The following is a 26,405-nucleotide window of genomic DNA, read 5'->3' as shown; positions in this document are numbered from 1 at the left end:
TCTAAGATGCTTAATGTAGCCCATACCAGTGTTTTCCTTACTGCTAAATTAAAGCAGGCCTTCCCATTCTCCCAGATACCCAAGTACTTGTAAGAACACCTTAACCTCTGTTATTCACGTGCAGTGTAACATTTGACACATCTGAAAACTGACTTTAACTATGAGAACAAGGGCCTCGGGTTGTTAGCCTTTGAATCACTTGAACCCACAGACACACACAATAATAGAGAAAATCCATCAATACCCTCCAAAACCTCTTGTTAGAACTGTATTGCCAGGCTTATATACATCTACAACTGCTTTTGTTTGGATCAAAGAGTTGTAATATGCAAATACACATAACCTTATGTCTGTGGTAAAAGCAAAAGTGTGTCTTTGTGCAACTTTACCATTTCTTGTAATTGAATACTTGAATACCAAACAATGTTTGCAGTTTAAAATGATAATAGGCAATTCTGTAATATCGTCTTCAGATGTTTGCACCGTAGCGTGTTTTTGGTATGTCTAATATCTTATTTTACACTTTAATTATCATGATTGACAGCTGGGTTTTACACATAAAGAAGTGATCTCTTTTCTATATATTCTTTGGGAAATCGTGCCATTTTTATGCTTTGATAACATTTCATTGACAATGTAAAGACTGCAATCACTTTTTAATTAGTGGAAAATTGCTATTTCTGTTTTGAAATGGTCCTTTAAAGCAGTTTTAACCTGTAAAAACTACTGGATTGGTGTAATTCAGAACACAGAGCAGATAAAATAGTGCCGAAGTGGTATTACAATCATTTTTAGGGAAGGCTATATTACGATTGTTTGTATATGTGACTGATGTGTGCGTTGTCTGTAAATAAAAGTAGTAGTTGCTAGTTGTTACCACGGTGACGCTCCTGGGTGACATCAACAGCGTTTCAGTTTACGGCAACGTGATGAGTTTTCCTTAGTTAAAGCTTTGACAAGGTAAAAGTACACTACCAGCAGCTTGAAACATTAGACAAGAGGTGAGTGGCAGATTTAAAATTCTTGGCTAATTGCTGCTGACGGGGACATGAAACATTTAAACAGGCTCCTCTCAGAAATCCTGCCAGCGTTACGTTACGGCGACTGAAAGAAGGTAACTGACAATAACGGTACAGCCGTGTTTTTTTGTTCGTTTGCCCTTTAACTGGTGTTAAAATGCACATTAATATAATTTCCATTCATGTAGTAAAGTTATTTCCGTATCTCATCTCTGTCAATAGCTTAGAAGCTGAAGAACATGGAGCGGCTGAAAGCGGTAAGCTACTTTTTGGCTTTTCGTTTTACCGGTAACAAGGTAAACAACCCAAACGCCGGAAAAATACCCACTTAGCGTGAAAATTACTTGATTTTCCTGGTTACTTTACTTGGTTTTTATGTAGGTTAAAATAGAGAACCTTTGTTGTCAGTGTTAAAATAATTCTCTGGGGCGGTATGGGAGGAGAAACTGTCGGTTAGAAACGGGAAACGAGCTGAGAACCTTCGTCGTCATGGTTACAGTAATATACAGATCTTCCCTCTGCTGACTTTGTGTCTGTTGCAACTATGTCAATTAAGTTTCCCTTTTTTGCTGCTATAAAGTACATTGTGCTTTAATTATACGTTTACCCGCATCTTGTACTATTTTTTTCATTATATAATTAAATGTTGAGTTTACAGTAATCCTTTGTGTCATCTGCTTCTGACTGAACCGCAGATGGAAGATGACTCCATCTACAATATGAGTCAGAACAGAGGATATGCTGTTCCACCACCTTTGCCCTCCGCTTGTAATGCTGAACCCTCAGAACTGTATCAAGTAAGAATGTCAATCACTGTGTCACATATGAACTTTCTAAAAGCAGGTTACTCAAGTATTTTTTTTCCATAGTTGAACACATTTTGCCACCATTTAATTTCTGTTATTTCATTTCAGATAGTCCAACGGCACAGTCATCATCCACCCATTCTCCAGACCAATTCATGGACTCTGGCTGTACCGTACAAAGAGCAATGTCACCACCGAACTCCCAGTGAGTCTATCGGAAACAACTACAGCCCCCGGGCCAAGGGTCTGAAAATGACTAAACTCCAACACAGGCTTCGTAAATCTATGGCAAAACGAGTGAGGCTTTGTATCCTTTTAAGTTCCTCTTATTTTAAAGCTTAATTTGTGTGACCAAGAGAAGCCTTTCTGAAATTAGAGATTGCACTGTTTTTAAAATTTGTTACCTGATGACGGAATATGTGAACCCTACTCAGGACTGCTTCTCAGAATGGATTTTTGATCTTAATGAGGCTTTTAGCATCTACTCCCCCTGGAAAGAAACAAGCAATTACAAGGAAAAGGTAATTATGGCATTAAACCAACACGTTTCAGCACCAGCCTTGCTTTTATGGTGTTCTTGTTCCTGAAGCCCATGATCTGATTCGTTCATGCTTTCACAGGGATGCATCCTGTCGTGCTTCAATCTTGTCTCAGGGGAGACATAAGCTCAGAGACTCCCCTGCTCCAAGTAGCCGGCCTATTAGTCCAACAGAGCAGCTCGACATCATGCGCAGGCAAGAGGAGAAGATGACTCAGACAGGACCTACTGACAGAGACCTGGAGGTAAGTATCACTGAATTCAGTAATGAACGATCACAGGGGCTCATTAAAATGTTTAGTGCGTACTTTTTTGAGGATCTTTACTTTCCTCACACACAGAGGTATATGTACTACATCACCACTGGGGTTGAAAGCTCTGTGCTGGCCCCCCAGCCACGACAGCAGATGATCAACATCCTGAAGCTGCTGCCTCCTGACAGTGAGGACAGCGGTAAACACCTCCAGATTTTGAGGGCTAACATGGAAGAGGAAGTCAAAAAAGATTATTACCTCAGCCTCAAGAAGAGCATAGGTATGAAACAATGACAGCAATTCTTTAATGGTGATATTGCTTCATTTAGAAATTCTGTGCGTGAACCAACATTGTTTTTATAGACAGTCTGAGCAATGAGAATTCAATGTTTTTTGTAGATGCTAGCACATTTTGTTATATAAATAAACACAAAAAAGTGTTGTTGTTTTTTTTGATATATCTGACAATGCGACCAGTTGACTACATTCTGATGGATCCATCTGAGCGCCAGCGACTATCCATACACAGCATTCCCAGGCCGTTTCCCAGGAGGGTGATTCGTGCACCAGTTCCCTGGACCACCAGCTATAGGGATGCCCACATGTGGCAAAGTGAACATCTGTATACCATCACTCCCATTATGGTCTTACTGCAGCATGTCTGGTTAGACAGGTAATGTTATGTGCATTCAGGGACAATTAGGTTACACTGTAGCATATAGCATGGATATACTGCATACTTTTACACTGGGTGTTAGAAACTGTCGAAAATTAAGAAGTCTGAGCATCACAATTTCAGTTTGTGGAAAAAAAGCTAATTTAAATTCTTTGAATGGTGTATGTTTGATGAAGAAACAGACTTGCAAATTGTTTTAATGAGCACACAAGAAATGCACTCTCCCTCCTGCTAATTCTGCTCAGATTCCAAGATCTGAAAAAAAGATGTCAGATACAATGAAGCAAGACAACACACCATGGATGTGGTGGTGTACAGCAGAATTTCTGTAATAGTATTTCACAGACAAAACCAATTAAAAGTAAAACTTAAAAAAATCATGAATTGTAAATCATCACCTTTTTTCTTATTTAAGCTACTCATCCTTGAGATTTGTCAAAATGGAGGACCTTTTCTCTGCCAGCCTCCCCCTCCTACCATCTGAGTTCGAAGAGTTAGTCCAGAGACACTGCCAAGCTACAAGAGATGAACTAATTCAAAAGTAAGTATTGCCAGTTTGCCAGACTGTCAGAACAGTCAGCCTGTCACTGAGAGTATAAGCTGATGTCCAGACTTAGTTATTGTCTTGTGTCCTCACATTGTCTTAGAGCTACAGTATGTACACAACTAAGCAAGCAAATCCATAGTAGGTGCAGGCTCATGTTTCCACCATGTCCACTTTGTCCGACACATGTCAGGCTGCCTTTCAGGGGATTGCTTACACTGCCTCACTTTAGGATTCCACTGCGTCCATTGTTGTGTGCATGTTGTATTGGCTGTTGGACCATGTAGGCTCCCCTCTAGGATGTCTGTTTGCACAATTGTAATATGAGTCACTGTAATTTGTAGAAATTAGCTGCTGTATGTTCATTTTTGTGTTTGTAATGTATACCTGCTTGGACACCTTTGTTCTGTTCTGGTTCAGTTTCCACTGGCAACTGAATTTAGGATTAATCAAGAAAACATGGGATTAAGTAAGACTGGGATAAATATAGGTCACACTAGCACCAGTAACTAATGCAGTCAGCAAAGTCCAAAGTTAACACCATGTAATGATTACTTGCCATGTAATCATTAGTTGATTAATTGGTCGACAAAAACATTAATCTATAACAATCTTTCTGGCAAAAATGCTCAACATATAATCATTCCATCCCTTTACATGTCAGTGTGTGCTGATTTTCCTTTACTGTAATAAACAAGCACTTCAGTAAATTGAACATCTTTGGGGTTTTTGACTGTTGATGATATCAGCATGGGCTCAGAGAATCTTACTTGATGTGCTGTAGACAAAGTAGCTGATTGCACATGTAAGAAAAATAAGTGGCAGATAAATTGATAATATAGAACAGCTGTTATGTGAATTGCAAAAATAAATATTTGTATGTCTAACAATGCTATTATTGGGTGTGCTTTATTATTAAACCCAATGAACTCATGAGGATCCTTTTCTTTTAGGTGGCTGCTTCATTTTGGGTCACTGTTGGACAAATCTGAGGATCTGTGGATTCCATTCATACTGAAGAGTGAGCATGACTCAGACGCTCCATTTAGTGTCCAGGAGTTCTTCAACTGTGTAGCTGCTCTCATGTCATTGCAGCTCCGAAGCCTGGTCATACAGTCCTTAGAGAACTTACTACAGTTCTTCATGATACATGAGGTTTGGGCAAATGCTATCGTTTCTCTATTTAAGATGAGATCAGATTTAAGGCTTCGCCTCTGGTATAGCCATGATTTGTCATTATCACCTGCTCTGTGTTTTGTTTTCTCTAGGAGGGCAATGACTTTGGGGAGGTGTTTGATGAGATGCAATATGTTCAGCCTCAGGTGCTGTTAGTTAAGCTACAGTTGGATGAGTCTCACATTGTCTTTAGTCCCAGCTTCCAGGAATGTTGGGAGGTCATTAATAGGGCCTTCATGGAGATCATTAGGAGTGCAGAGAAGCTCCCAAGGGTAAACACTTTAATGGTCTTATTTGCATCCCTTTGTATTACACAATGTTGTTCCTGTTGTATAATTTTTTGCAACACACATGGATATAATGTCTGGCATGCTTTCTTGGACAGGTGGAATGTATTCTCTCCCCTAATATCAAGAACGTGTATCTTCGCACTGTCATGCCGGATGAATCATTGGTCACAAACCTAATCAACAAAGCCAAAGATGTTTTCAACAAGAACACTGTGGGACCCCAAAAGTAATAACACATGCACTATTATTATATCATTTAGCAATGCTGATACACTAGTACATGTAGAAAAAAAGGCTAATTCTACACGCCATTCTTCAGGTATTTGAATGTATATCAAAAGTACAGCAATCTACTTGACAGTACAGCAAAGCAAGATGTGTCAGCATTCCTCAAAGAAAAGCACTCATTAAAAGGATTTTCTAAGGTAATTAAAATAAATTTAAATCTAAAACTGACATTGAATTTTTTTCTTTGCTATATACTGTGTGGCTGGTCTACCAAAATCCTCTCTCCTTGTTGATTTTTTTTTTTTTTTTTTTTTAGAAAATTGAGAGCTTTAAACTGTTGTGGGTAGAGATTGCCTCACTGCGCATTACGGTGCCCCTGTCCATGTTTTGTCTGTACGTTGGCAAACTGAACAATGACCTGTGCGACCGTGCTGGGAGACTGAAAGACAAGATCGTCATGTTTGAAGTAGAGGAGAACCGTGAACTTAACAAGGGGTAAGAAGGAAGTAGCATACTGAATGCATTTTTTTATGTTTACACAGATTGAAGACTCAGAATTTCAACAAATCAGCTGTCATGTTTTCCCAGAATCTGTCGAAAGTATGAGGAGATTATACGCACCATCAGAGGCACGCCAGAAACTACAGAGAAGTTGGTGTCTCTCAGCCAGTACATTAAAAAGACCAGTGATGTGACCATTCACAAGTTGATAGATGAGGTTGATGAGGCAACCTACCGCCTCACCTTCCTAATGGACTATGCCTTTCTGCCTTGTACGCCCTGTGAAGCTTCTTATGGTTCTTTGTAACAACAGTTTATATAAAATTGCTACTATAGCATAGATGACATGCATTTTAAAAATAATTGTATCTTTATGGCCACTCTTACAGCTGTGGTCACTGAATACACTCCTTTTGAACTCCTGTTGTACATATTTGCTAATGTGTGTTTCCTCTTTTAGCCGATGACTTGAGGCTGAACTCCCGTGTTTTCCAGTGGCCCAATCAGATCCTCATTGAGCTTGACGGCAACAAGACTCGTCTGGCCACAATGAGAGAACAGGCTGAGGACCATCTCACAACAAGGTTACTCTAGTAACACTTGACCTTCCTGCTTTCACACCAGTGGCAACCACCGCCAGTGGAAGTGGTGTTTCACTCGTGTGTTTTACTTCCTCAGCTTCACACAGGCAATTTCTCACGTTATGATTAGTTGTTGCCCAGAAAACACGAGGAGTACAGTAAACTGAAATTTAGACCTCAAATGATCCTTTGTTTGTGGGTCATGTCATATAGACTATGTTGAGGTTGTTTCACTGTTTTCTTGCCTCTTTCTTATATGCAACAACTGCCGTGTTTCCACTTGACTGTTTTAGGATCACAGAATTTGACCAGAGACTGCAGCATGTGGACAAGGAGATACAGGCCTTTAAGAGGAAGGAAGTGATGAATATTGAGGAGATGAAGAACAATGTGGGAAATCTTTCTGAAATCACTGCCAACCTGGAGGCCGCTCTCATCGAGTTAGAGGTAAGAGACACTCTTAACCTGCAAGATTACTGTTCACTGTAATCCTTTCTATTTGACAGCACAGCAACAGAATAGAATTATCTTCATCTTGAAAGTCATGTTTTAACGGGGAGCTCGAAAATGCTTATTCTTCTGTCATGTCTTAAGGAACTCAACAAAGAGCAGACTTTGCTGGAGAAGGACCAGAGCCAGTTCCCAATGCTGCAGACTCTGATAGCTGACAAACAGCCATATGAACAGCTCTGGAACACAGTGCTGAACTTTCAGAGCATGTCAGAAGTGTGGATGAATGGTAGGGAAATCACACTGGGAAACTATACTCATTTTTATTTCTTCACACCTACTGTGTGATTACATTTAAAAGCTCTAAATGGCACAAATTAGAACTAATGACACATGCACAGTTATTTTCACATTGTTGCACATCCTTCATGTTTTAATTTCTAGGTCCTTTCACGCACTTGGATTCTGAGAAAATCTCTGATGAGCTGGATGTCATGTGGCGGACCACACATAAACTGACAAAGAGTTTTTCAAATCTTCCTGGGCCTTGTCATGTGGCCAGTTACTTCAAAATCAAGATAGATGAGTTTAAGCAGCACCTGCCCATCCTGACAACCATTTGCAACCCTGGCATCAAAGATCGCCACTGGGAGAAGGTCAGCTGAATTAAATTTATTTGCTTCATTGGATCAACTGACACTGATAGAAGTCCAGCGTCGGTGTAAGGACTGAGTGTCCTGCTTCTCTGGTGATCTATGAGGCTGATGTGAATAATTTATGACAATTTTTGTCGTCTTGCAGATTAGCAGTATTGTGGGGTTCGATGTCAAACCAGATGTGAACAACTCACTGCTGAACATGTTGGACCTGGGGCTTTCCAAGTTCTCTAAAGAGTGAGACAGTTCACTTACAGTATACTTTGTTAACAGCATGCACCCTAATTAGACAACTTCAATCGCTTGTAAGAAAAAAATATAAATTTGTATTTTACCTTTGACCCAGCTTGGAAGAGATTGGAGCCTCGGCTAGTAAGGAGTATTCTCTGGAAAAATCTATGGAGAAGATGAAAAATGAATGGGATGACCTACGATTCTCTTTCACTCCCTACAGAGACACAGTATGACAAACACATATTCAGCCACATACTTTCACTACAGACAACCATAAGCTGAAACCTTGAAACCAGTTTTAATACTTTGAAGGAACATTAAGTCACTGCAAGAAATGGTGGTTACAATGATCTCACTGTTTCTAACTCAAACTGCCCATGGATTTTCATACAGAACACTGCCAACAACTTGTATTAAATACACCTTTTGTTTTCCCATAGGGTATCAAAATTGTGTCAGCTGTGGATGACATCCAAGTTCTGCTGGATGACAACATTATTAAGACACAGACCATGCGAGGTTCACCTTTTATTAAGCCAATGGAGACTGAGTGTAAGGTAAGAAACGACAGCTTTAGTACTACTCGGTCCACTTTAACAGGCCTTGCAAAAGCTCTGACTATTCATGTTGTGTTGTCATTTTTCATTCACAACCCCAGCCATCACTGTAATTACAGAAACATGAGATACTTGCTGATGGATAACACATGGCATGCACACTTCTGTATAATGGATGCAGGTGTTTTACATCATGCAAACAGCTACGGGTGACATTATTGTAAGAATAGTCAGTCTGATGTGATGTAGTATTTAGATTTTTATATTTTTCATTTAAATGCTCACAGCTAAAAATGCATATCAGTCCAGGCAAAATTCTAATATTTTACATTAGTTTTGTGATATTTTTTCTTGTGTTTAAGGGATGATCTGAATAGGGGAAAATACAAGTTTGATTTAATACACACAAGTGACAAAATGACTTGATCTGCTAAAACAAAGTCTCAGAAAAAAAATTCTAAAATTCCTCTATGCAGTTAAAATTGCATTTTGTAATTGATACAAAATGCTTTGGGATGTAACAATAGGCTTTGGTTACCGTAAGTGTGTTAGGATTATAATTCCTTTTCTACTTAGCAATGGGAGGACAAGCTGCTGAGTATGCAGGACATCCTAGATTCCATGTTGAGGTGTCAGGCTACATGGCTCTACCTTGAACCCATTTTCAGCTCAGAGGACATCATTGCTCAAATGCCTGAGGAGGGACGCAAGTTTGCCATTGTGGACAGCTACTGGAAAAATATAATTGCTGAGGCGGTAAGATCTTCGTGACACACAGTTTACAGATTTCAATTTGGCAATTGGGTCTCTTGCACTTTCATTTGACTTCTGTGTGATTGCATTGGTCCAGGTTAAGGATACTCGTGTGCTGGTAGCCACAGGCCAGCCTAACATGCTGGAACGGCTGCAGGAGTCCAATGTGTTCCTGGAAGACATCCAAAAAGGCCTCAATACCTACCTGGAAAAGAAGAGGCTCTATTTCCCAAGGTTTGGACTCCTAATACTAACCTTATTAGTTTTAGTTTTTATGATTTTGACTTCTCTCTGCTTCTATGCCAAAGTGCTATTCAGAGACTCTAAAAAACTATTAATGGTGGCTTAAAATGCACTAAAATAGAACTCAGGAGAGACATCTGCAGTACAGTGGGACACTTTATTTCAACAAAGGAATTTTACTTACATTACAGAACATACAAATGACACAGGGAGCACTTCTTTACAAGTCTTGTCAGGTGGTTGTTCCAGCTCTCTCTGCTCTCTTTATCCTCATCATATTTCCAGATTCTTCTTCCTATCGAATGATGAGCTGCTGGAGATTCTATCACAGACTAAAGACCCGCTGTGTGTGCAACCTCATCTAAAGAAGTGCTTTGAGGGCATTGCAAAATTGGAGTTTACTGAGGATATGGAGATTGTTGGCATGATCAGCTCTGAAAAGGAGACTGTACCCTTCACAGAAAAGATTTATCCAGCCCAAGCCAAGGTATGGAATAGTGTGTATATTGTGTTAGTAGTATTTTGCATATTTTATAGTCTGTATCATATCCATATGAATTGGTACCATTATCATTTTTAGGGCATGGTGGAGAAGTGGCTGCTGCAGGTGGAGAACCTGATGCTCAGGAGTGTTCGACATGTCATCCATCAAGGGGTGACTCAGTATGCACAGGTATCTGGAAATATCCATCCATTATCTATACACCACTTAATTCTCTTTAGGGTTGCGGTGGGGGGTGGGGGGTGTGGGTGGGGTCGGCGGCGGCTGGAGCCTATCCCAGCTGACTTAGCGCGAAGTCAGGGGACACCCTGGACAGGTCGCCAGTCTATAGCAGGGCTACATATAGAGACAAACAATCACGCTTGCATTCATACTTACAGACAATTTAGAGTCACCGATTAACCTCCGCATCTTTTTGGACTGTGAGAGGAAGTCACACTACCTGGCAAAAACCCACGCATGCACAGGGAGAACATGCAGACTCCATGCAGAAAGATCCTGGGAAGGCGGGGACATGAACTTAGCTGCAAGACGAAAGTGCTAACCACCAAGCCACCGTGCAGCCCATCTGGAAATATTTTTTTAACTGAATCCTTAATAAACTTACGTTGATTGACAGTAGATGTAGGCAAGTCTTGGCTAATACTGTAATGTAGTTATCAGTGACTATACAAGAACAAATCATTAGTTTTTTGGAGCAACATTAAAAACATACCAGGCAAAAAGGTGATTAAAAAAAATATTTAAATAAAGTGTTTTGGATGGGTTTATGTACTTTTAAGACCTCATGTCTACAAAGATTTTTTTCTCGTAGGTGCCCCGGAAGAAGTGGGTGTTGCAGTGGCCTGGCCAAGTTGTCATTTGTGCCTCCTCTATCTTTTGGACCAGCGAAGTGTCTGAAGCTATTCAAACCAATTCTCTGCCTGTCAGTTTTTACATCCACTTTAACAGCAAAAGTCAACTTCTAAGTTTGTCTAAAGTTACAGCATTATTACAATGTAAACTAATGTATAGTGATTTTATGTTCAAAAAGGCCTATGTGGAGAAGTGTAATGCCCAGATTGCTGACATTGTGGAGCTGGTGCGTGGGAAGCTGCCAGGAGGGGCAAGGATGACACTTGGTGCTCTTACTGTGATCGATGTTCATGGTAATATCAAAATACTAACATTGTAATGTGTTTGAAAGAGATGAAATGAGTTCTATTTATTTCAGCTTGCAACTAATCATGCTTTTTTTTCCTCTACTAGCTCGAGATGTTGTTGCAAAACTGGCAGAGGACTGTGTCTCCTCACTGAATGACTTTGCATGGATTTCTCAGCTGCGATACTTCTGGGAGGATGAAGAAGTGATGCTGCGCATGATTACCACCTGCCTGAAGTATGGCTATGAATATTTGGGCAATTCCCCCCGTCTGGTCATCACACCACTTACTGATCGCTGCTACAGGTTTGATTTGGTTTATTCTTTGGCTTATTCCTTTGGCTATCCTTAAAATAAAAGAAAATATATTGTCATTGTCAACTTAGACACATTCTAACATACTGCAACTGATAATGTTTGCTTAAATGCCTAATATGTAAAGTTTGTTCACAATTAACAATTAAATAAATGATTATTGCATCAGGACCCTAATGGGGGCTTTGAAGTTGAACTTAGGAGGAGCTCCAGAGGGTCCTGCAGGAACCGGAAAGACTGAGACCACAAAAGATCTGGCAAAAGCTTTGGCTAAACAGGTATAGCAAAACAGTTTCTGGTATTTGCATTTTGTTTGTGTATGTTTTTTTTCATAAATACTGATATTTAAGCTAATATTTTTTTATAGTGTGTGGTGTTCAACTGCTCAGATGGTCTGGACTACAAGGCCATGAGTAAGTTCTTCAAAGGACTGGCTCAGTCTGGAGCTTGGGCCTGCTTTGATGAGTTCAATCGTATTGAGGTGAGCTTGAGTATCATTAAGCTGAACTTACTTGTACACCTGTCTGTCTAAATGACCACATTACCCTATGGGCTTGAGCTAAAGATTAACTTAAGATCAATTAGCTTAAGATTAATGAACAAATATTATATCAATATGAAATTGTGACAGTATTGCTGAAAAATGCCAAAGACAGAACTACTGACCGAACCAGGTAATCAATCAGTCAATCAAAAATCTAACATTTTTCATTCATCTTAGAGCATTTCTAAGTCTCTAGCAGATAACAGATAATCTGAAGAAGTAGAGCGTAAGCAAAAAAGTTTGAAAAGGAATAAAGATGATTAAAAAGATGACACATGAAAATGAAATATTAAACAAAATTAAATTAAATTTTAAAAAATTAAGTTTACAAATTCCATAAAGACAAGAATAAGATTGGAGCTCTAACAGTAATTATAGATTTGGAATCAAGCTTGCAACTATTGCATCAAAGAGAGGAGTTCACAGATTGCGACTCGTGTAAAATATTGCTACTAGAGTTTTAAAACTAACAAGGTTTATGTAAGTGTAGTTAATTGCACTGGCTCCATTTTTCTTTGTAAGCAAGTAGAATTGGTATTACTTTTTGTTCATCTTTAAAGCTTTGCATGAATTTTCTTTTTATGTCAGTAAACAGGTACACTGATCTTTTTGCAAAAATATGTCTGGTAATAGGCATGCCTCTAAACACTGCAGTAATTTACATCTACACCAAGGGCTTTATTTTTAACTTGGGCAGAAATACACATGGGGTTACTATTTGTGTCCAAGCAATTATTCAGCAAACAGCAAGTATGCTTTACAGCTACACTTGGGAGGAATATTTAGCGTGGTAAAAGGAAACATGACAAACAACAACCAATTTCTATTCATATACAAATAAACCTTGAGTTGATGATAATGTCTGATAACTATAAATACTGTTATTTTCAGTAAAACTGCAATTACTGTCTTAAGTCAAACTCAAAGCATTGATTGCTGAAGCCAGTTACAATATTTATTAAAATGTGTTCTAATACATATTCCTACACAAATTTCCCACTTCTGCTTAAAACCATAACAATATTTTCATGTGTGTCACAGGTGGAGGTACTCTCTGTGGTAGCTCAGCAGATCCTCTGCATACAACAGGCCATAGCCAAAAATCTGAAGACTTTTATGTTTGAGGGGACGGAGCTTTCCCTCAATCCGACCTGCTCTGTTTTTATCACTATGAACCCTGGTTACGCTGGCAGAGCTGAGCTGCCTGACAACCTAAAGGTACATGTCCAGTCGAACTCCAATGAGGAATATATATTTAGTAAAGGCGAACAATATAGTAAGTTCCTGTGCAAAATAACATGCTGAAATTGTATGTCTACCTACCAATCTTATGTTTCAGGCTCTTTTCCGTACAGTGGCTATGATGGTGCCAGATTACGGACTCATTGGAGAGATCTCACTATACTCCATGGGCTTCATTGAATCTCGCAGGTATAAATAAAAATGTGTTGTATAGCTATTTTTTGTAAGTATTTTGTTTCATGAGCAAGATTGGTTGGCTCATACACCAAACCTGTAAGTTATTTTTTACTGACAGTCTGGCCCAGAAGATCGTGGCCACCTACCGTTTGTGCTCCGAGCAGCTGTCCTCCCAGCACCACTATGACTACGGTATGCGAGCTGTGAAGTCTGTGCTGACTGCAGCAGGGAATCTGAAGCTGAAGTACCCTGAGGAGAACGAAAGCGTGTTGTTGCTAAGGGCACTGATGGATGTCAACATGGCCAAATTTCTGGCACAGGATGTGCCACTGTTTCAGGTGTCACATTTTGTACTATCTCCACTTATAACTTGAATTTGTTCATACATATCAGGGGAAGTGAACTTATCATTCTCCTGATGTTGCCCACAGGGTATCATCTCTGATTTATTTCCTGGAGTTGTTCTTCCAAAACCAGACTACGAGCTCCTCCTCAGTGCACTCAATGATAACATTGCGAAGCTTAAACTGCAGCCTGTCCCGTGGTTCATTGGCAAAATCATCCAGGTATCAAGGAGAAATAGTAATGGTGTAGCACCATAAAATCATTTAAGTATTCAGGATTTTGTTTGTGTTTTTGTGTATAGGTGTATGAGATGATGTTGGTACGTCATGGCTTTATGATAGTAGGAGACCCTTTAGGAGGAAAGACATCAGCCTATAAGGTTCTTGCTGCTGCCCTTGGAGACCTTTACAAAGGTAGGTATTAAATTTTATTAACGGTTTTATGTGTCGTTTTTGTGCGTTTTGCTAGCACATTTTTGTTGTTGATTGCTTCTTTGCAAGCCATTGGCATCTCTGACTCAAACTATTTTATTTAATATGCGTGTTACAATTCAGTTTTTATTTTCTTTCTGTTATTATGTGTAACTTCTTGTGCTCTCCAATTCTCAATATTTAGCGAAGCTCATGGAGGAGTTTAAAGTGAATTATTGCATCATCAACCCCAAGGCTATCACCATGGGCCAACTGTATGGCTCCTTCGATCCAGTAAGCCATGAGTGGTCTGATGGCGTCCTGGCCACCTCCTTCAGGAATCAGGCTATCTCTACCTCAGAGGACCGACAGTGGATCATCTTTGACGGGCCAATTGATGCTGTCTGGATTGAGAACATGAACACTGTGCTGGATGACAACAAGAAGGTACTGGCGTTTTTGATGTCTTTCTGAGTGGCTACATTTGATGATTATGGACAGTCATAGTTTGTGTAGAGGATTTACCTGCGATTAAAAACTTTTTACCAAGACGTCTCTGTCTTATTCACTGTAGCTTTGTCTTATGAGTGGTGAGATCATCCAGATGAGTCCCAAGATGAGCCTGATCTTTGAGCCTGCTGACCTGGAGCAAGCCTCTCCAGCTACTGTCAGCAGGTTAAGTGTCTAAAACACAGGTTGCAACATTTTCACATGCAAATAGAAAACAAGTTACTGACTTTTATTTTGGTTTTAAATATAACTTTCTATCCAAAGGTGTGGTATGATCTACATGGAACCACATCAGCTGGGCTGGTCTCCTCTAAGAGATTCCTACATGGACACGCTGCCTGAAAGCCTGAATGCTGAACACAGAGAGCTGGTGAGAATACAGACACACTTGTTTTGGCAAAACATTCAGCCTTAAATAGATGTTGTTGATTTTAGGATCTTAAATATATCTCGTGCATCTCTTTTTCCATAGATCAGGGACCTGTTTGATTGGTTAGTTCAGCCCTGTCTGGACTTTATAGACAGGGAGTGTCGTTTTGTGGTGCAGACATCTCCCATCCACTTGGCCTATAGTTTAATGAAGCTATATACCTGCCTGATGGGTTAGTAAGAATGGCATTTAAATGATAATTGTTTATTTAATATGTAATGATATTTATCTCTCTCACTCTGTGTGTGTGTGTGTCTGTCTGTCTGTCTGTCTGTCTGTGTGTATGTGCATGTTAATTTTTATGTCAATACCAGATGAGATTTCTGCATCAGAAACCAATGGTACACAGAATATGTCCAGCCAGCAGATAACCCTGTGGCTGCAGGGTCTCTTCCTATTTGCGGTCGTATGGTCTCTGGGTGGGACCATAACTGGAGACAGTCGTAAGAAGTTTGATGTCTTCTACCGCACTCTGATCTCAGGCTTGGTTGATGAACACCCTCGGCCCAAAAGTATCAAGCTCAAAAAGAACAACATCTTCCCTGAGAGAGGTCAACATATTTCTACAGTATTTATACACATAGCTGCTGTGTTTGTTGAACATCTGCCATTCAGTGTGTTTCATTATTGTTTTGCAGGCACTGTCTATGACTACTACTTCCATAAGGAGGGACAGGGTCAGTGGAACGTCTGGACTGATTCGATCACAAGTGAAGAGAACGTCATACCAGCTGGAGCCAAAGTAAGTGTGTTAAAGTCACACAGATCACTACTGTTAACAACGTGGGTTGTCATGTTCCCTAAAACTAATTTTTTCCCTGCCAGGTGTCAGACCTCATCATTCCCACCATGGAGACAGCCCGCCACCTTTTTTTCCTGCACACTTATCTGGCACATGAAATACCCACATTGTTTGTGGGACCCACTGGCACTGGCAAATCCATCATCAACAAAAGCTTCTTGGTAAAGCTTCCTAAGGAGCGGTACACACCGAACTGCATCGACTTCTCAGCCCGGACTTCAGCGACCCAGATCCAAGACATCATCATGGCAAAACTGGACCGAAGAAGAAAAGGCATGTTTGGACCTCCTGTGGGAAAGAAATGTGTTGTCTATGTTGGTAAGGATAGTCACACATACAGTACTTACTATGATCACACAGTAGTGATTACATATTGAGATCTTCATAGTGATTGTTATTACCTCCTCTCCACAGATGATCTTAACATGCCAGCTAAGGAGATCTATGGTGCCCAGCCTCCAATTGAGCTGTTAAGACAATGGATTGACCATCGCCACTGGTACGACAAGAAAGACACCTCCAGGCTGAACGTGGTCGATGTGCTGTTTATGTCTGCAATGGGACCTCCTGGTGGTGGGAAGAACGATATTACAGGTATGCTAAAATGCTAATTAGCTCTGTATTAAAAAAGTAGCACTTGAAAGGTTTATTGTGACTAACAAAATGTTTAAAATACTAGGTCGTTTCACTCGTCACTTGAATATTATCTCAATTGATTCCTTTGATGATGAAACTCTGACCAAGATATTCAGCTCCATTGTTGACTCGCACTTCAGCAAGGGCTTTGAAGCCTCTTTCTACAGGTAACTTGTCAATTTTTTTATTAACTGATGTGAAGCAGAAGAATGCTATAAATGATCCTTGTCATGAAAACATACTGTGTTTATTCCAAGGCTTGGCAAAATCATGGTCCAGGCCACCATGGCTGTGTATAAGGACACTATAGACAGCTTCCTCCCAACCCCATCTAAGTCCCACTACATCTTCAACCTGCGAGACTTTGCTCGAGTGATACGAGGTGTTCTCTTGGCTCCACACACACACACGCAGGTAAGAGTCCAAACAGTAAAATATTTGTATCGATTGCTCTGGATTGCTTTAGCATCTGTTCTTTATATATGTTTTTGTATATATTATACCAGGATGGGGATAAATTGATCCGTCTGTGGATTCATGAGCTCTACCGTGTTTTCTATGACCGACTCATTGACAGCAAAGACAAGGAGACATTCTTCATCATCGTCAAAGACAAAACATCAGAATTCTTTAAGCTGAGTTTGGAAAAGGTATGTATTTGATTAGTGTACAAACACACTCAATAATCATCTTATCAAATAATGTAGTTGTTAGAATAATGTTTTTCATCTCACACAATTAAGAAGAAATAAACAAAAAACTGTTAGAGAAGCTACTGCTTTGTGTTTCTTAGTGTGGTCTCGATTTAACGCTGTAGATTCTTTGTTTTTGTTTAGCTCCTGAGTCACCTCAGCCCAGATGGCAAGATAGTAGATGAGAGCATCCGTAGCTTGTTCTTTGGTGATTATGCCAAGCCTGATTCTGACACCAAGGTCTACGATGAAATCACAGACTTGCAAGGTTTGCAAGAAGTGATGGAATTCTACCTGGATGAGTACAACAACTGCAGCAAGGCACCAATGTCCCTTGTAATGTTCAAGTTTGCTATTGAGCACATTTCCCGAATCTGCCGTGTGCTGAAGCAAGACAATGGACACCTTCTGCTCGTTGGTATCGGTGGCTCAGGTCGCCAAAGTGCCACAAAGCTGGGCACCTTTATCAGTGATTACGTCCTGTTTCAGATCGAGCTGACTAAGAACTACAGCATGTCAGATTGGCGTGATGACCTGAAGCGCATGATGCTTAAAGCTGGCATTGAGGGAAAGAATCTTGTGTTTCTGTTCAACGACAGCCAAATCAAGGATGAGGCCATGCTTGAAGACATCAACATGCTGCTTAATACAGGTGATGTGCCCAACATCTTTGCTGCTGATGAGCGAGCTGACATCATTGAGAAAGCACAGGGTATCGCCCGGATTGAAGGCAAAAAGATTGATGCGACTCCGCTCTCAATGTATAACTTCTTCATTGATCGTGTGAAGGCCAACCTTCACATTGTGCTAGGTAGGCAACTTTACATCTCCTTTTTAACTGAAATTTGACTAAGTTGTAACAAAAATATTGTATTCAACAGCCATGAGTCCCATCGGTGATGCATTTAGGAACCGTCTTAGGATGTTTCCCTCCCTTATCAACTGCTGCACAATTGACTGGTTTCATGCATGGCCTAATGATGCTCTGGAAATGGTGGCCCACAAGTTCCTAGAGGATGTAGAAATGGAGGGTGACATCAAACTGGCGTAAGAGAATAACAATCATGCAAAACGTGATGATTTCTCCAGCTGCTCACAGTGGACATGAACTTAACTTGCATTGCACTTTGTTGATTTGTTGATATTTGTTTTTCTTTTTGTCTAAGGGTGGTGGAGATGTGCAAGACCTTTCAGACCAGTGTCAGGGAGATGTCTCAAAGGTATTTCTCCACATTACGGAGACACAACTATGTCACACCCACCTCCTACCTCGAACTCATCCTTACCTACAAGACGCTGCTTAAAGTTAAGAGGAATGAAGTGAATACCGCAAAGAACCGCTATATTGTTGGGCTCCAGAAACTGGACTTTGCTGCGTCTCAGGTGATGCACTCTGTTAAGCCCTTGTGATTTACTTGTGATTAGTAGTGACACTTTTCATCTGACTTTATTTACTGTATGTTTATAGGTGTCAGTGATGCAGCAGGAGCTGACAGCCTTGCAGCCAGATCTCTTCCAGACCTCAGCTGAGACAGACAAGATGATGGTTAAGATTGAGCAGGAAACAGTGGAAGTGGACGCTAAGAAAGAACTTGTGTCTGCTGATGAGAAAGTGGCTAATGAAGCAGCAGCTGCAGCCCAAGCCATTAAGGTCTATGTGTATTCAGGAACAATGACACATTTGCAATTGCAGAAAGAGTAACGCTTTGTGTAGTGTTCAGAACTTTTTCCTACTACATATCTGGCAGTTTTTATAGTTGGTAATTGTAGTGTTTTGGTTTATAGCCATTTACATATTTAAACACTGATTAGTTTTGATGCTGATTGCATTTCAGGATGAGTGTGAGGGAGACCTAGCAGAAGCAATGCCAGCATTGGAGGCTGCACTGTCAGCACTGGACACGTTGAAACCTTCAGACATTACAGTAGTTAAGGCTATGGTGAATCCACCAGGTCCAGTCAAACTGGTGATGGAGTCCATCTGTATCATGAAGGGCATCAAACCTGAGAGAAAACCTGATCCTAGTGGCTCAGGTAAGATCACAGCTTTAAAAGAATGATCTTTAAGTGACAACATTCCTATTTACAAGGTTTCTAGGAATCTTTTAAGATATGCAAATGCTCAGCACAATGGACAGTATTACAATTTGAACTTAATATGTTGCAGGTAAGATGGTTGAGGACTTCTGGGGCCCTTCAAAGAAGCTCCTTGGAGACCTGAAGTTTTTGGAAAGCCTCAAGGCCTATGACAAAGACAACATTCCTGCCCCACACATCAAGAAAATCAGGGACAAGTATACTGACAACCCTGACTTCCAGCCCTCTGTTATCAAAAATGTCTCCTCGGCTTGTGAAGGTCTCTGTAAATGGGTTCGGGCAATGGAGGTGTATGAACGTGTTGCCAAGGTTGTAGCACCCAAGAAGGAGAGGCTGAAGCTGGCGGAGGACGAGCTGGCTGTACAGATGGCAACGTTGGCTGTAAAAAGAGGTGAGCTGAAAGAAGTTGAAGACAGACTGCAGAGTTTGAATGATGACTTGGCGGCTATGATTAACAAGAAGAAAGACCTGGAGGACAACATTGAACTGTGTTCTCAGAAGCTGATCAGAGCAGAGAAGCTGATTGGCGGACTGGGTGGGGAGAAAGATAGGTGGACAGAGGCTGCAAAGCAACTAGGCATTAGGTATATCAAAATATCAATGCAATGTATTTACATTTTCATCATTAGTTTTTGAAATGTAATATTGATCTGAATGGTACCATATTTATCTTCTACAGATATACCAATCTGACTGGTGACATACTCCTCTCCTCTGGAGCTGTCTCTTATCTTGGAGCTTTTACTGTAGATTACCGCATAGAGTGCCAGGAACAATGGCACATCCTTTGCCAGGAGAAGAATATCCCCTGCTCTGAGGACTTCACCCTCAGTAACGCTCTGGGTAACCAGGTGGCCATCAGGACGTGGCAGATTGCTGGACTGCCAGTGGACTCCTTCTCCACGGGCAATGGCATCATTGTGTTCAACTCCCGTCGGTGGCCCCTGATGATTGACCCACAAGGTCAAGCCAACAAGTGGATCAAGAACATGGAGAAGGCCAATAAGCTTGCTGTTATCAAACTGTCAAATGCAAACTATGTAAGAATCTTAGAGAATAGCATCCAGTTTGGCACCCCTGTTCTTTTAGAAAATGTTGGAGAAGAACTTGATCCAGTACTTGAGCCTGTGTTGCTTAAGCAGACCTTCAAACAGCAGGGTGTAGAGTACATGAAAATAGGAGAGAATATCGTGGAGTATTCTAAGGACTTTTTGTTCTACATGACCACCAGACTGAGGAACCCTCACTACCTCCCTGAAGTGGCTGTGAAGGTTTGTCTGCTGAACTTTATGATCACTCCACAAGGCTTACAGGACCAGCTTTTAGGGCTTGTGGCAGCTAAAGAGAAACCTGAACTGGAGGAGAAAAAGAACCAGCTCATCCTGGAGAGTGCTGCCAACAGCAAGCAGCTGAAGGAAATTGAAGATAAGATCTTAGAAGAGCTCTCCTCTTCTGAGGGGAACATCCTGGAGGATGAGACGGCTATTGAGATCTTGTCAACCTCAAAAATACTCTCTGAGGAGATCTCTAAGAAGCAAGAAATTGCCAGTGTCACCGAGAAAGAGATAGATGACACTCGCATGGGCTACCGTCCTGTGGCTGAGCACTCCTCCATCTTGTTTTTCTGCATCTCAGAAATGGCAAACATCGAGCCTATGTACCAGTACTCCCTGACCTGGTTCATCAACCTCTACCTTTATTCCATTGCCGAGAGCGTAAGGAGTGATGATGTGGCTGAAAGAATTAGCAACATCGTTGAGCACTTTACCCTCAGCATCTACAGTAACGTCTGCCGCTCACTTTTTGAGAAGGACAAGCTGCTTTTCTCCCTTTTGCTCACTGTAGGCATCATGCAGGGCAAGGGCCAGGTTGATGATCAAGTCTGGCGTTTCCTCCTAACTGGTGGCATTGCTTTAGATAACCCTTATCCTAACCCTGCTCCAGAGTGGCTGTCTGACAAATCTTGGTCTGAGGTTGTCAGGGGATCCAAACTTCCAAACCTGGATGGATTCTTAGAACATGTCCAAGACAACATCTCCAAATGGAAGGATCTTTATGACTCAGGAAAGCCCCACAAGGACCAGTTGCCTGATCAGTGGAGTAATCTTGTGGGACTGGACCGAATGATTGTGATCAGATGCTTCAGGCCTGATAAACTGGTTCCAGCAGTGCAGGATTTTATAGCGGATAACATGGGACAAGCCTACATCGAACCGCCTACCTTTGATTTGGCAGGGAGCTACAAAGACTCAAACTGCTGCTCTCCTCTCATCTTTGTGTTGTCAGCAGGAACTGATCCAACTGCAGGTGATTAAGTGAACACATATTGCATGTTCCTTTTAGATACTAACAAACTATAGCTCCACACCACCTGGTGATGATATACAGTTGTGTGGAAAAGGAGAAGTGGCTCTTGATTTTTATTTTGTAAGGTGGAATTCAAAATAAAGTCTAGCATTGCTCCTTCAGGTCTGCTGAAGTTTGCTGATGACCTAAAAATGGGGGGCAGTAAAACCCAAACCATTTCACTTGGCCAAGGACAGGGACCTATAGCAGCTCAGATGATTGACACAGCCATCAAGGAGGGCACATGGGTGGTGCTGCAGAACTGCCACCTGGCCACCAGCTGGATGCCCACTTTGGAGAGGATCTGTGAAGAAACCATCACTCCAGAGAACACACATCCTAGATTTAGGTAAATTATTCTAAACAGTTATTCTATCTGAAAGTGGTGTTTTGCATCTCTAACATGATGCATATTTATGCTTTTCTCTTCAGGTTGTGGTTAACCAGTTACCCATCTGACAAGTTCCCAGTTAGTATTCTGCAGAATGGACTGAAGATGACCAATGAACCTCCTAAAGGAATTAGAGCCAACCTGCTGCGCTCCTACCTGAGTCACCCCATCTCTGACCCTGACTTCTTTGACAGCTCCAAGAAACAGGTCATCTGGCAGAAGTTTCTGTTCGGGCTCACCTTCTTTCATGCTCTGGTTCAGGAGAGAAGAACCTTTGGACCTCTAGGTGAGAAAAACACCATATTTGATCCTTGTGCAAGCAAACATATTTATTAGATTGTCTAGATTGTTTTTAAATTGTGGCGAATTGCTGCTCTCATTTCTGCCATCTTTCTTCAGGTTGGAATATTCCCTATGAGTTTAATGAGTCAGACCTGAGAATCAGTATTAGGCAGATCCAGATGTTTCTTGATGAATATGATGAGGTTCCACTGGAGGCCCTCACCTACCTTACAGGTGAGAGTTTTGCAGCTGTTCACTGAGCAGAACATCGATTTATAGCAGTCAAATGAGCTAAAAGGCAATGCTGTTTCCCCCTCTTTCTTTCTATATGTTAACAATATGTATACAATATGTAATAGCATCACTTGACCTTGACAGAACCTTTCAACAAGCATGTCCTTGGATTTTCATTTTTTCCTGGTTTTGATAATGTCTCCTTTTTCTGTTGTCAGGTGAGTGTAACTATGGTGGTAGGGTGACAGACGACAAAGACAGACGTCTGCTGTTGTCACTCCTATCCATCTTCTATAGTTGGGAGCTGATAGAACAGGAATGCTACCACCTGTGTGAGGGGGATCTGTATTATGTTCCCGCTCATGGCCCCTATCAGGTACGGACAGAGCTCTGGTCAATTACTAATTAACACTACACTGAAAGACTGCCACATCAATCATTATCAGTAATGATATTACATGAAGCAGCTGTCTTCTTAGGCCATTATCCAAAGTAAATACAGGGATGGATTTAACAAAAGGACACAACAGCAGCTGATTTCACTGTGCACCCAGTGGAGGATGAATTGTTTTAATCACAGCGTGTAATATTTGCCTGGGATTAAATCTAAACCATCTCAAGCCTTGAGGGCACAATGCTGACGAGCGGTGTTATACGAAGTGTTATCATCTTGTCTGATAAGGAATGAAATTTTTTTCCAGACATATGTTAGCTACGTTCGAAGCCTGCCAATTAGTGCCGATCCTTGTGTATTCGGACTTCATAGCAACGCTGACATTACCAAGGACAATCAAGAGACCAATCAGCTCCTAGATGGAGTGCTGCTGACTCTGCCCAGGCAGTCAGGCGACGGAGCGAAGTCTCCTCAGGTTTGCATGGCCTATTTTCTGAAACACTGAGATTTTCATTTAACATTTGTGACCTATGCTTACATTACTGAGGAAGCAGCATATGTAAACCTGCTGTTTTCCATCTCCCATCAATGTTTGCTTTGTAGGAAGTAGTAGACGAGCTCGCAGAGGACATCTTGTCAAAGCTGCCAGCAGACTTTGACATACAAATGGTGATGGATAAATACCCAGTCATGTATGAAGAGTCTATGAACACTGTTTTGAGGCAGGAAATCATCCGCTTTAACAGGTAATGATTTGCAAAGCCATGCAGTTACATCAAGTAAGATGAGACAACAAATGAGTCGCTGATTTGTTTGTGCACTTTTGAAACCCTTGATATTAAATCTCTCATTTTCTCTTATGTCAGACTTACAGATGTGGTGCGTGTCAGCTTGGTGAACATCCGCAAAGCTTTGAAGGGCCAGATTGTTATGTCTTCTGAACTTGACAACGTCTTTAACAGTATGCTGGTGGGCAAGGTGCCCGCTGTGTGGGCAGCTAAGTCCTACCCCTCTCTTAAGCCAATGGGGAGCTACGTGACTGATCTATTAGCCAGACTGCAGTTCCTACAAGTAAGAATTATGACTGCCTTGGGTCACATAGACCTTGAGCGTATTTGCAATGTGACTGCCGAGATGAAAGTAGCATTTACTAAATAGTTGAAGTCTAATAGCATATACTGTATGTATAGTTTGCTTGGTCTTGAGTTACTATTTGGGTATTCCAAATAAACTAAATGAAAATTACGTTCTGTATTTATTGGCAAAAAATGCACAACACTGACATCAGAATGAGTTATTACTCACCTGTTTCATTGTATTTTAATATACTAATACCTCTTCATATTCTTTGATGTCACTCCTGACAGGATTGGATAGATAACGGCCCACCTACAGTCTTCTGGCTCTCCGGCTTTTACTTCACTCAGTCATTTCTCACTGGAGTGTCTCAGAATTATGCCAGGAAGTACACTATCCCCATCGACTACATCGGTTTTGAATTTGAGGTATTTCTAACCTTCCTCAGCATTTTTGGTCTTATTCAGTCATAATAAATTTAGAGATATATGAAACTCATACTCTCTCTTGTGCTCCAGGTAACCAAAGAGGAGACACACACTGAGGAAAAGCCAGATGATGGCGCTTATGTTAAGGGTCTTTTTATGGAGGGGGCCCGCTGGGACAGACAGAACATGGTCATTGGAGAGTCTTACCCTAAGATTCTCTTTGACTCTTTACCCATCATCAAGCTCAAACCAGGAGAAATGGCAAAGTTTCAACACGAAAACATCTACGTTTGTCCTGTTTATAAAACCAGTGCCCGTCGAGGGACCTTGTCCACCACCGGACACTCTACTAACTATGTCCTGTCCATCGAGTTGCCCTCTGACAAGCCACAGAAACACTGGATTAACCGTGGAGTGGCATGCCTCTGCCAGCTGGACGACTAAGAATGAGCAATTTTTAAATTACTATTGCTCTACTCAGCTGCTGCATCAGCCAAAGAAATATACAATACTTAAAGAAAAAAAATGTGGATATATAAATATATAGATTTTTTAAATTAAGGACTGAGGTTTTAGCTTTCAAATGTATTTTTGCCCTATCTATGCATAGATATTGAGGCGGATAAAAATTGGTGTCACATACACTGGGCTCTAATCTGAGTTTTGCCATAGAGTCTGGAACCCTAATCAAAATAGCTGAGCATATTTAGCAGGATTTAGCAACCTGAAATCCATGTAAAATTCACTTGATTAACTAAATTCACTCCCATGTTTATTGTTAATAGTTACTGTACAGTAGAGGTTATTTCCAAACACCGAGTCACTCAGGAGAAATATTTTATACTGATTATCTGCTGATAGCTGATACTGGTATATATTTGCACTGTGATGCACTTCAGACTCGTATTTTCTATATGCCTCTATTTTTTTAGATTTGGTGGTGGTTTAAGATTTATTACTTGATAATAAAGACAGCATAGTGTCACAACAACAGATTGGTGTTATTGGCATTTAGAGCTGCCCTGTGATTGATGTTCAGGTTGTGAGCCTCAGTTAAACATCCAGTTCATGTTTGTTTTTCAGTAATTGAGTGTACTGTACTGTCTGTTTGACCATTTTCAATAGATCACATCGCAAGGTTTAGCATCATGCTTTTAGGAGTATTGGTAACAGGGTTGCAGACTTATAGCTGAAAGCAATATTCTGAAGTCAGACACTAGATGGCAGCAAAGGCAAACCAGTACTCAGCTGGAGTCTAATTGTTGAGTTGCCGGAATCCAGAATGTTGGAACGTCAGTACATATTGACAGATTCCTGCATTACGTTACATAAATATGCATTCATCACATATTTTAGTGCCGCTAAACCTTGTGCATCATTTTAAAAACAACCATAGGAAATATTTCTGTCCAGTTTAATATCAGAGAGTTGAGTGAAAGACGAGATAAAAAAGATTGCGTGGGCTTAATAACAGACCATCCATCTCTACTTGGGTACAGAATGATGCCAAATACCTGCCTCGCCATGCTTGATAGAGTTCTGGCCAGGAGTATGTCAATGATTTTCTGTCCTGACAAGCAGATTCATAGCTTAATTATGAAATGCAGAGATTCAGTGTGGGATTAATGTTGTTCTTGGCATACTGGCCATACATTATAACACAGGATGCTGCAAATCACCACTTAATGTTTCCATGAATGGCCAAACCTTTGTGCAAGGTTTAAAGTCCTAATGGTCTAATTTCACACACTCAACACAATAACTTTAGCTCAGATGGCTGATGAGTGGCGTTGCCTGGCTGTCAGCTTTGCTTGATGTTCTCTGTAGTCAGCAGTTGTGGGTTTGGGCATAATTCATTTGACATCTGAATTCAGCTGCTGCACCATTACCCACCTTAGACCACA

At 40.9% G+C, this 26,405-nt stretch overlaps 1 protein-coding gene across 1 annotated transcript; it reads left to right on the top strand.

Annotated features, from left to right (window-relative positions):
• Positions 1 to 945: 945 nt before the first annotated feature.
• On the top strand, positions 946 to 26,062 carry dnah3 (dynein axonemal heavy chain 3). The gene is made up of 63 exons (XM_055018010.1): positions 946 to 1,114; positions 1,242 to 1,276; positions 1,715 to 1,816; positions 1,934 to 2,132; positions 2,304 to 2,346; positions 2,446 to 2,608; positions 2,705 to 2,897; positions 3,095 to 3,290; positions 3,709 to 3,834; positions 4,791 to 4,992; positions 5,106 to 5,285; positions 5,399 to 5,529; positions 5,623 to 5,728; positions 5,848 to 6,026; positions 6,120 to 6,304; positions 6,493 to 6,616; positions 6,907 to 7,060; positions 7,208 to 7,352; positions 7,508 to 7,719; positions 7,865 to 7,956; positions 8,066 to 8,180; positions 8,394 to 8,510; positions 9,087 to 9,266; positions 9,361 to 9,497; positions 9,792 to 9,993; positions 10,087 to 10,179; positions 10,823 to 10,933; positions 11,042 to 11,156; positions 11,257 to 11,455; positions 11,634 to 11,742; positions 11,832 to 11,945; positions 13,050 to 13,226; positions 13,348 to 13,439; positions 13,546 to 13,765; positions 13,859 to 13,993; positions 14,074 to 14,185; positions 14,388 to 14,629; positions 14,757 to 14,857; positions 14,957 to 15,062; positions 15,165 to 15,294; positions 15,437 to 15,673; positions 15,761 to 15,864; positions 15,948 to 16,242; positions 16,339 to 16,518; positions 16,604 to 16,727; positions 16,818 to 16,974; positions 17,067 to 17,210; positions 17,397 to 18,063; positions 18,134 to 18,299; positions 18,419 to 18,635; positions 18,721 to 18,903; positions 19,088 to 19,286; positions 19,420 to 19,933; positions 20,029 to 21,656; positions 21,819 to 22,044; positions 22,128 to 22,372; positions 22,486 to 22,602; positions 22,821 to 22,978; positions 23,304 to 23,471; positions 23,600 to 23,742; positions 23,863 to 24,067; positions 24,364 to 24,501; positions 24,592 to 26,062. Exons 2-63 carry the CDS (start codon positions 1,259 to 1,261, stop codon positions 24,943 to 24,945), a joined length of 12,126 nt encoding a protein of 4,041 aa, XP_054873985.1. The 5' UTR covers positions 946 to 1,114; positions 1,242 to 1,258; the 3' UTR covers positions 24,946 to 26,062.
• Positions 26,063 to 26,405: the final 343 nt, after the last annotated feature.

The sequence above is a fragment of the Amphiprion ocellaris genome, chromosome 15 (assembly GCF_022539595.1).
Source record: "Amphiprion ocellaris isolate individual 3 ecotype Okinawa chromosome 15, ASM2253959v1, whole genome shotgun sequence".
Taxonomy (NCBI): Eukaryota; Metazoa; Chordata; class Actinopteri; family Pomacentridae; genus Amphiprion; species Amphiprion ocellaris.
This window is presented reverse-complemented; position numbering and strand designations above follow the sequence as displayed.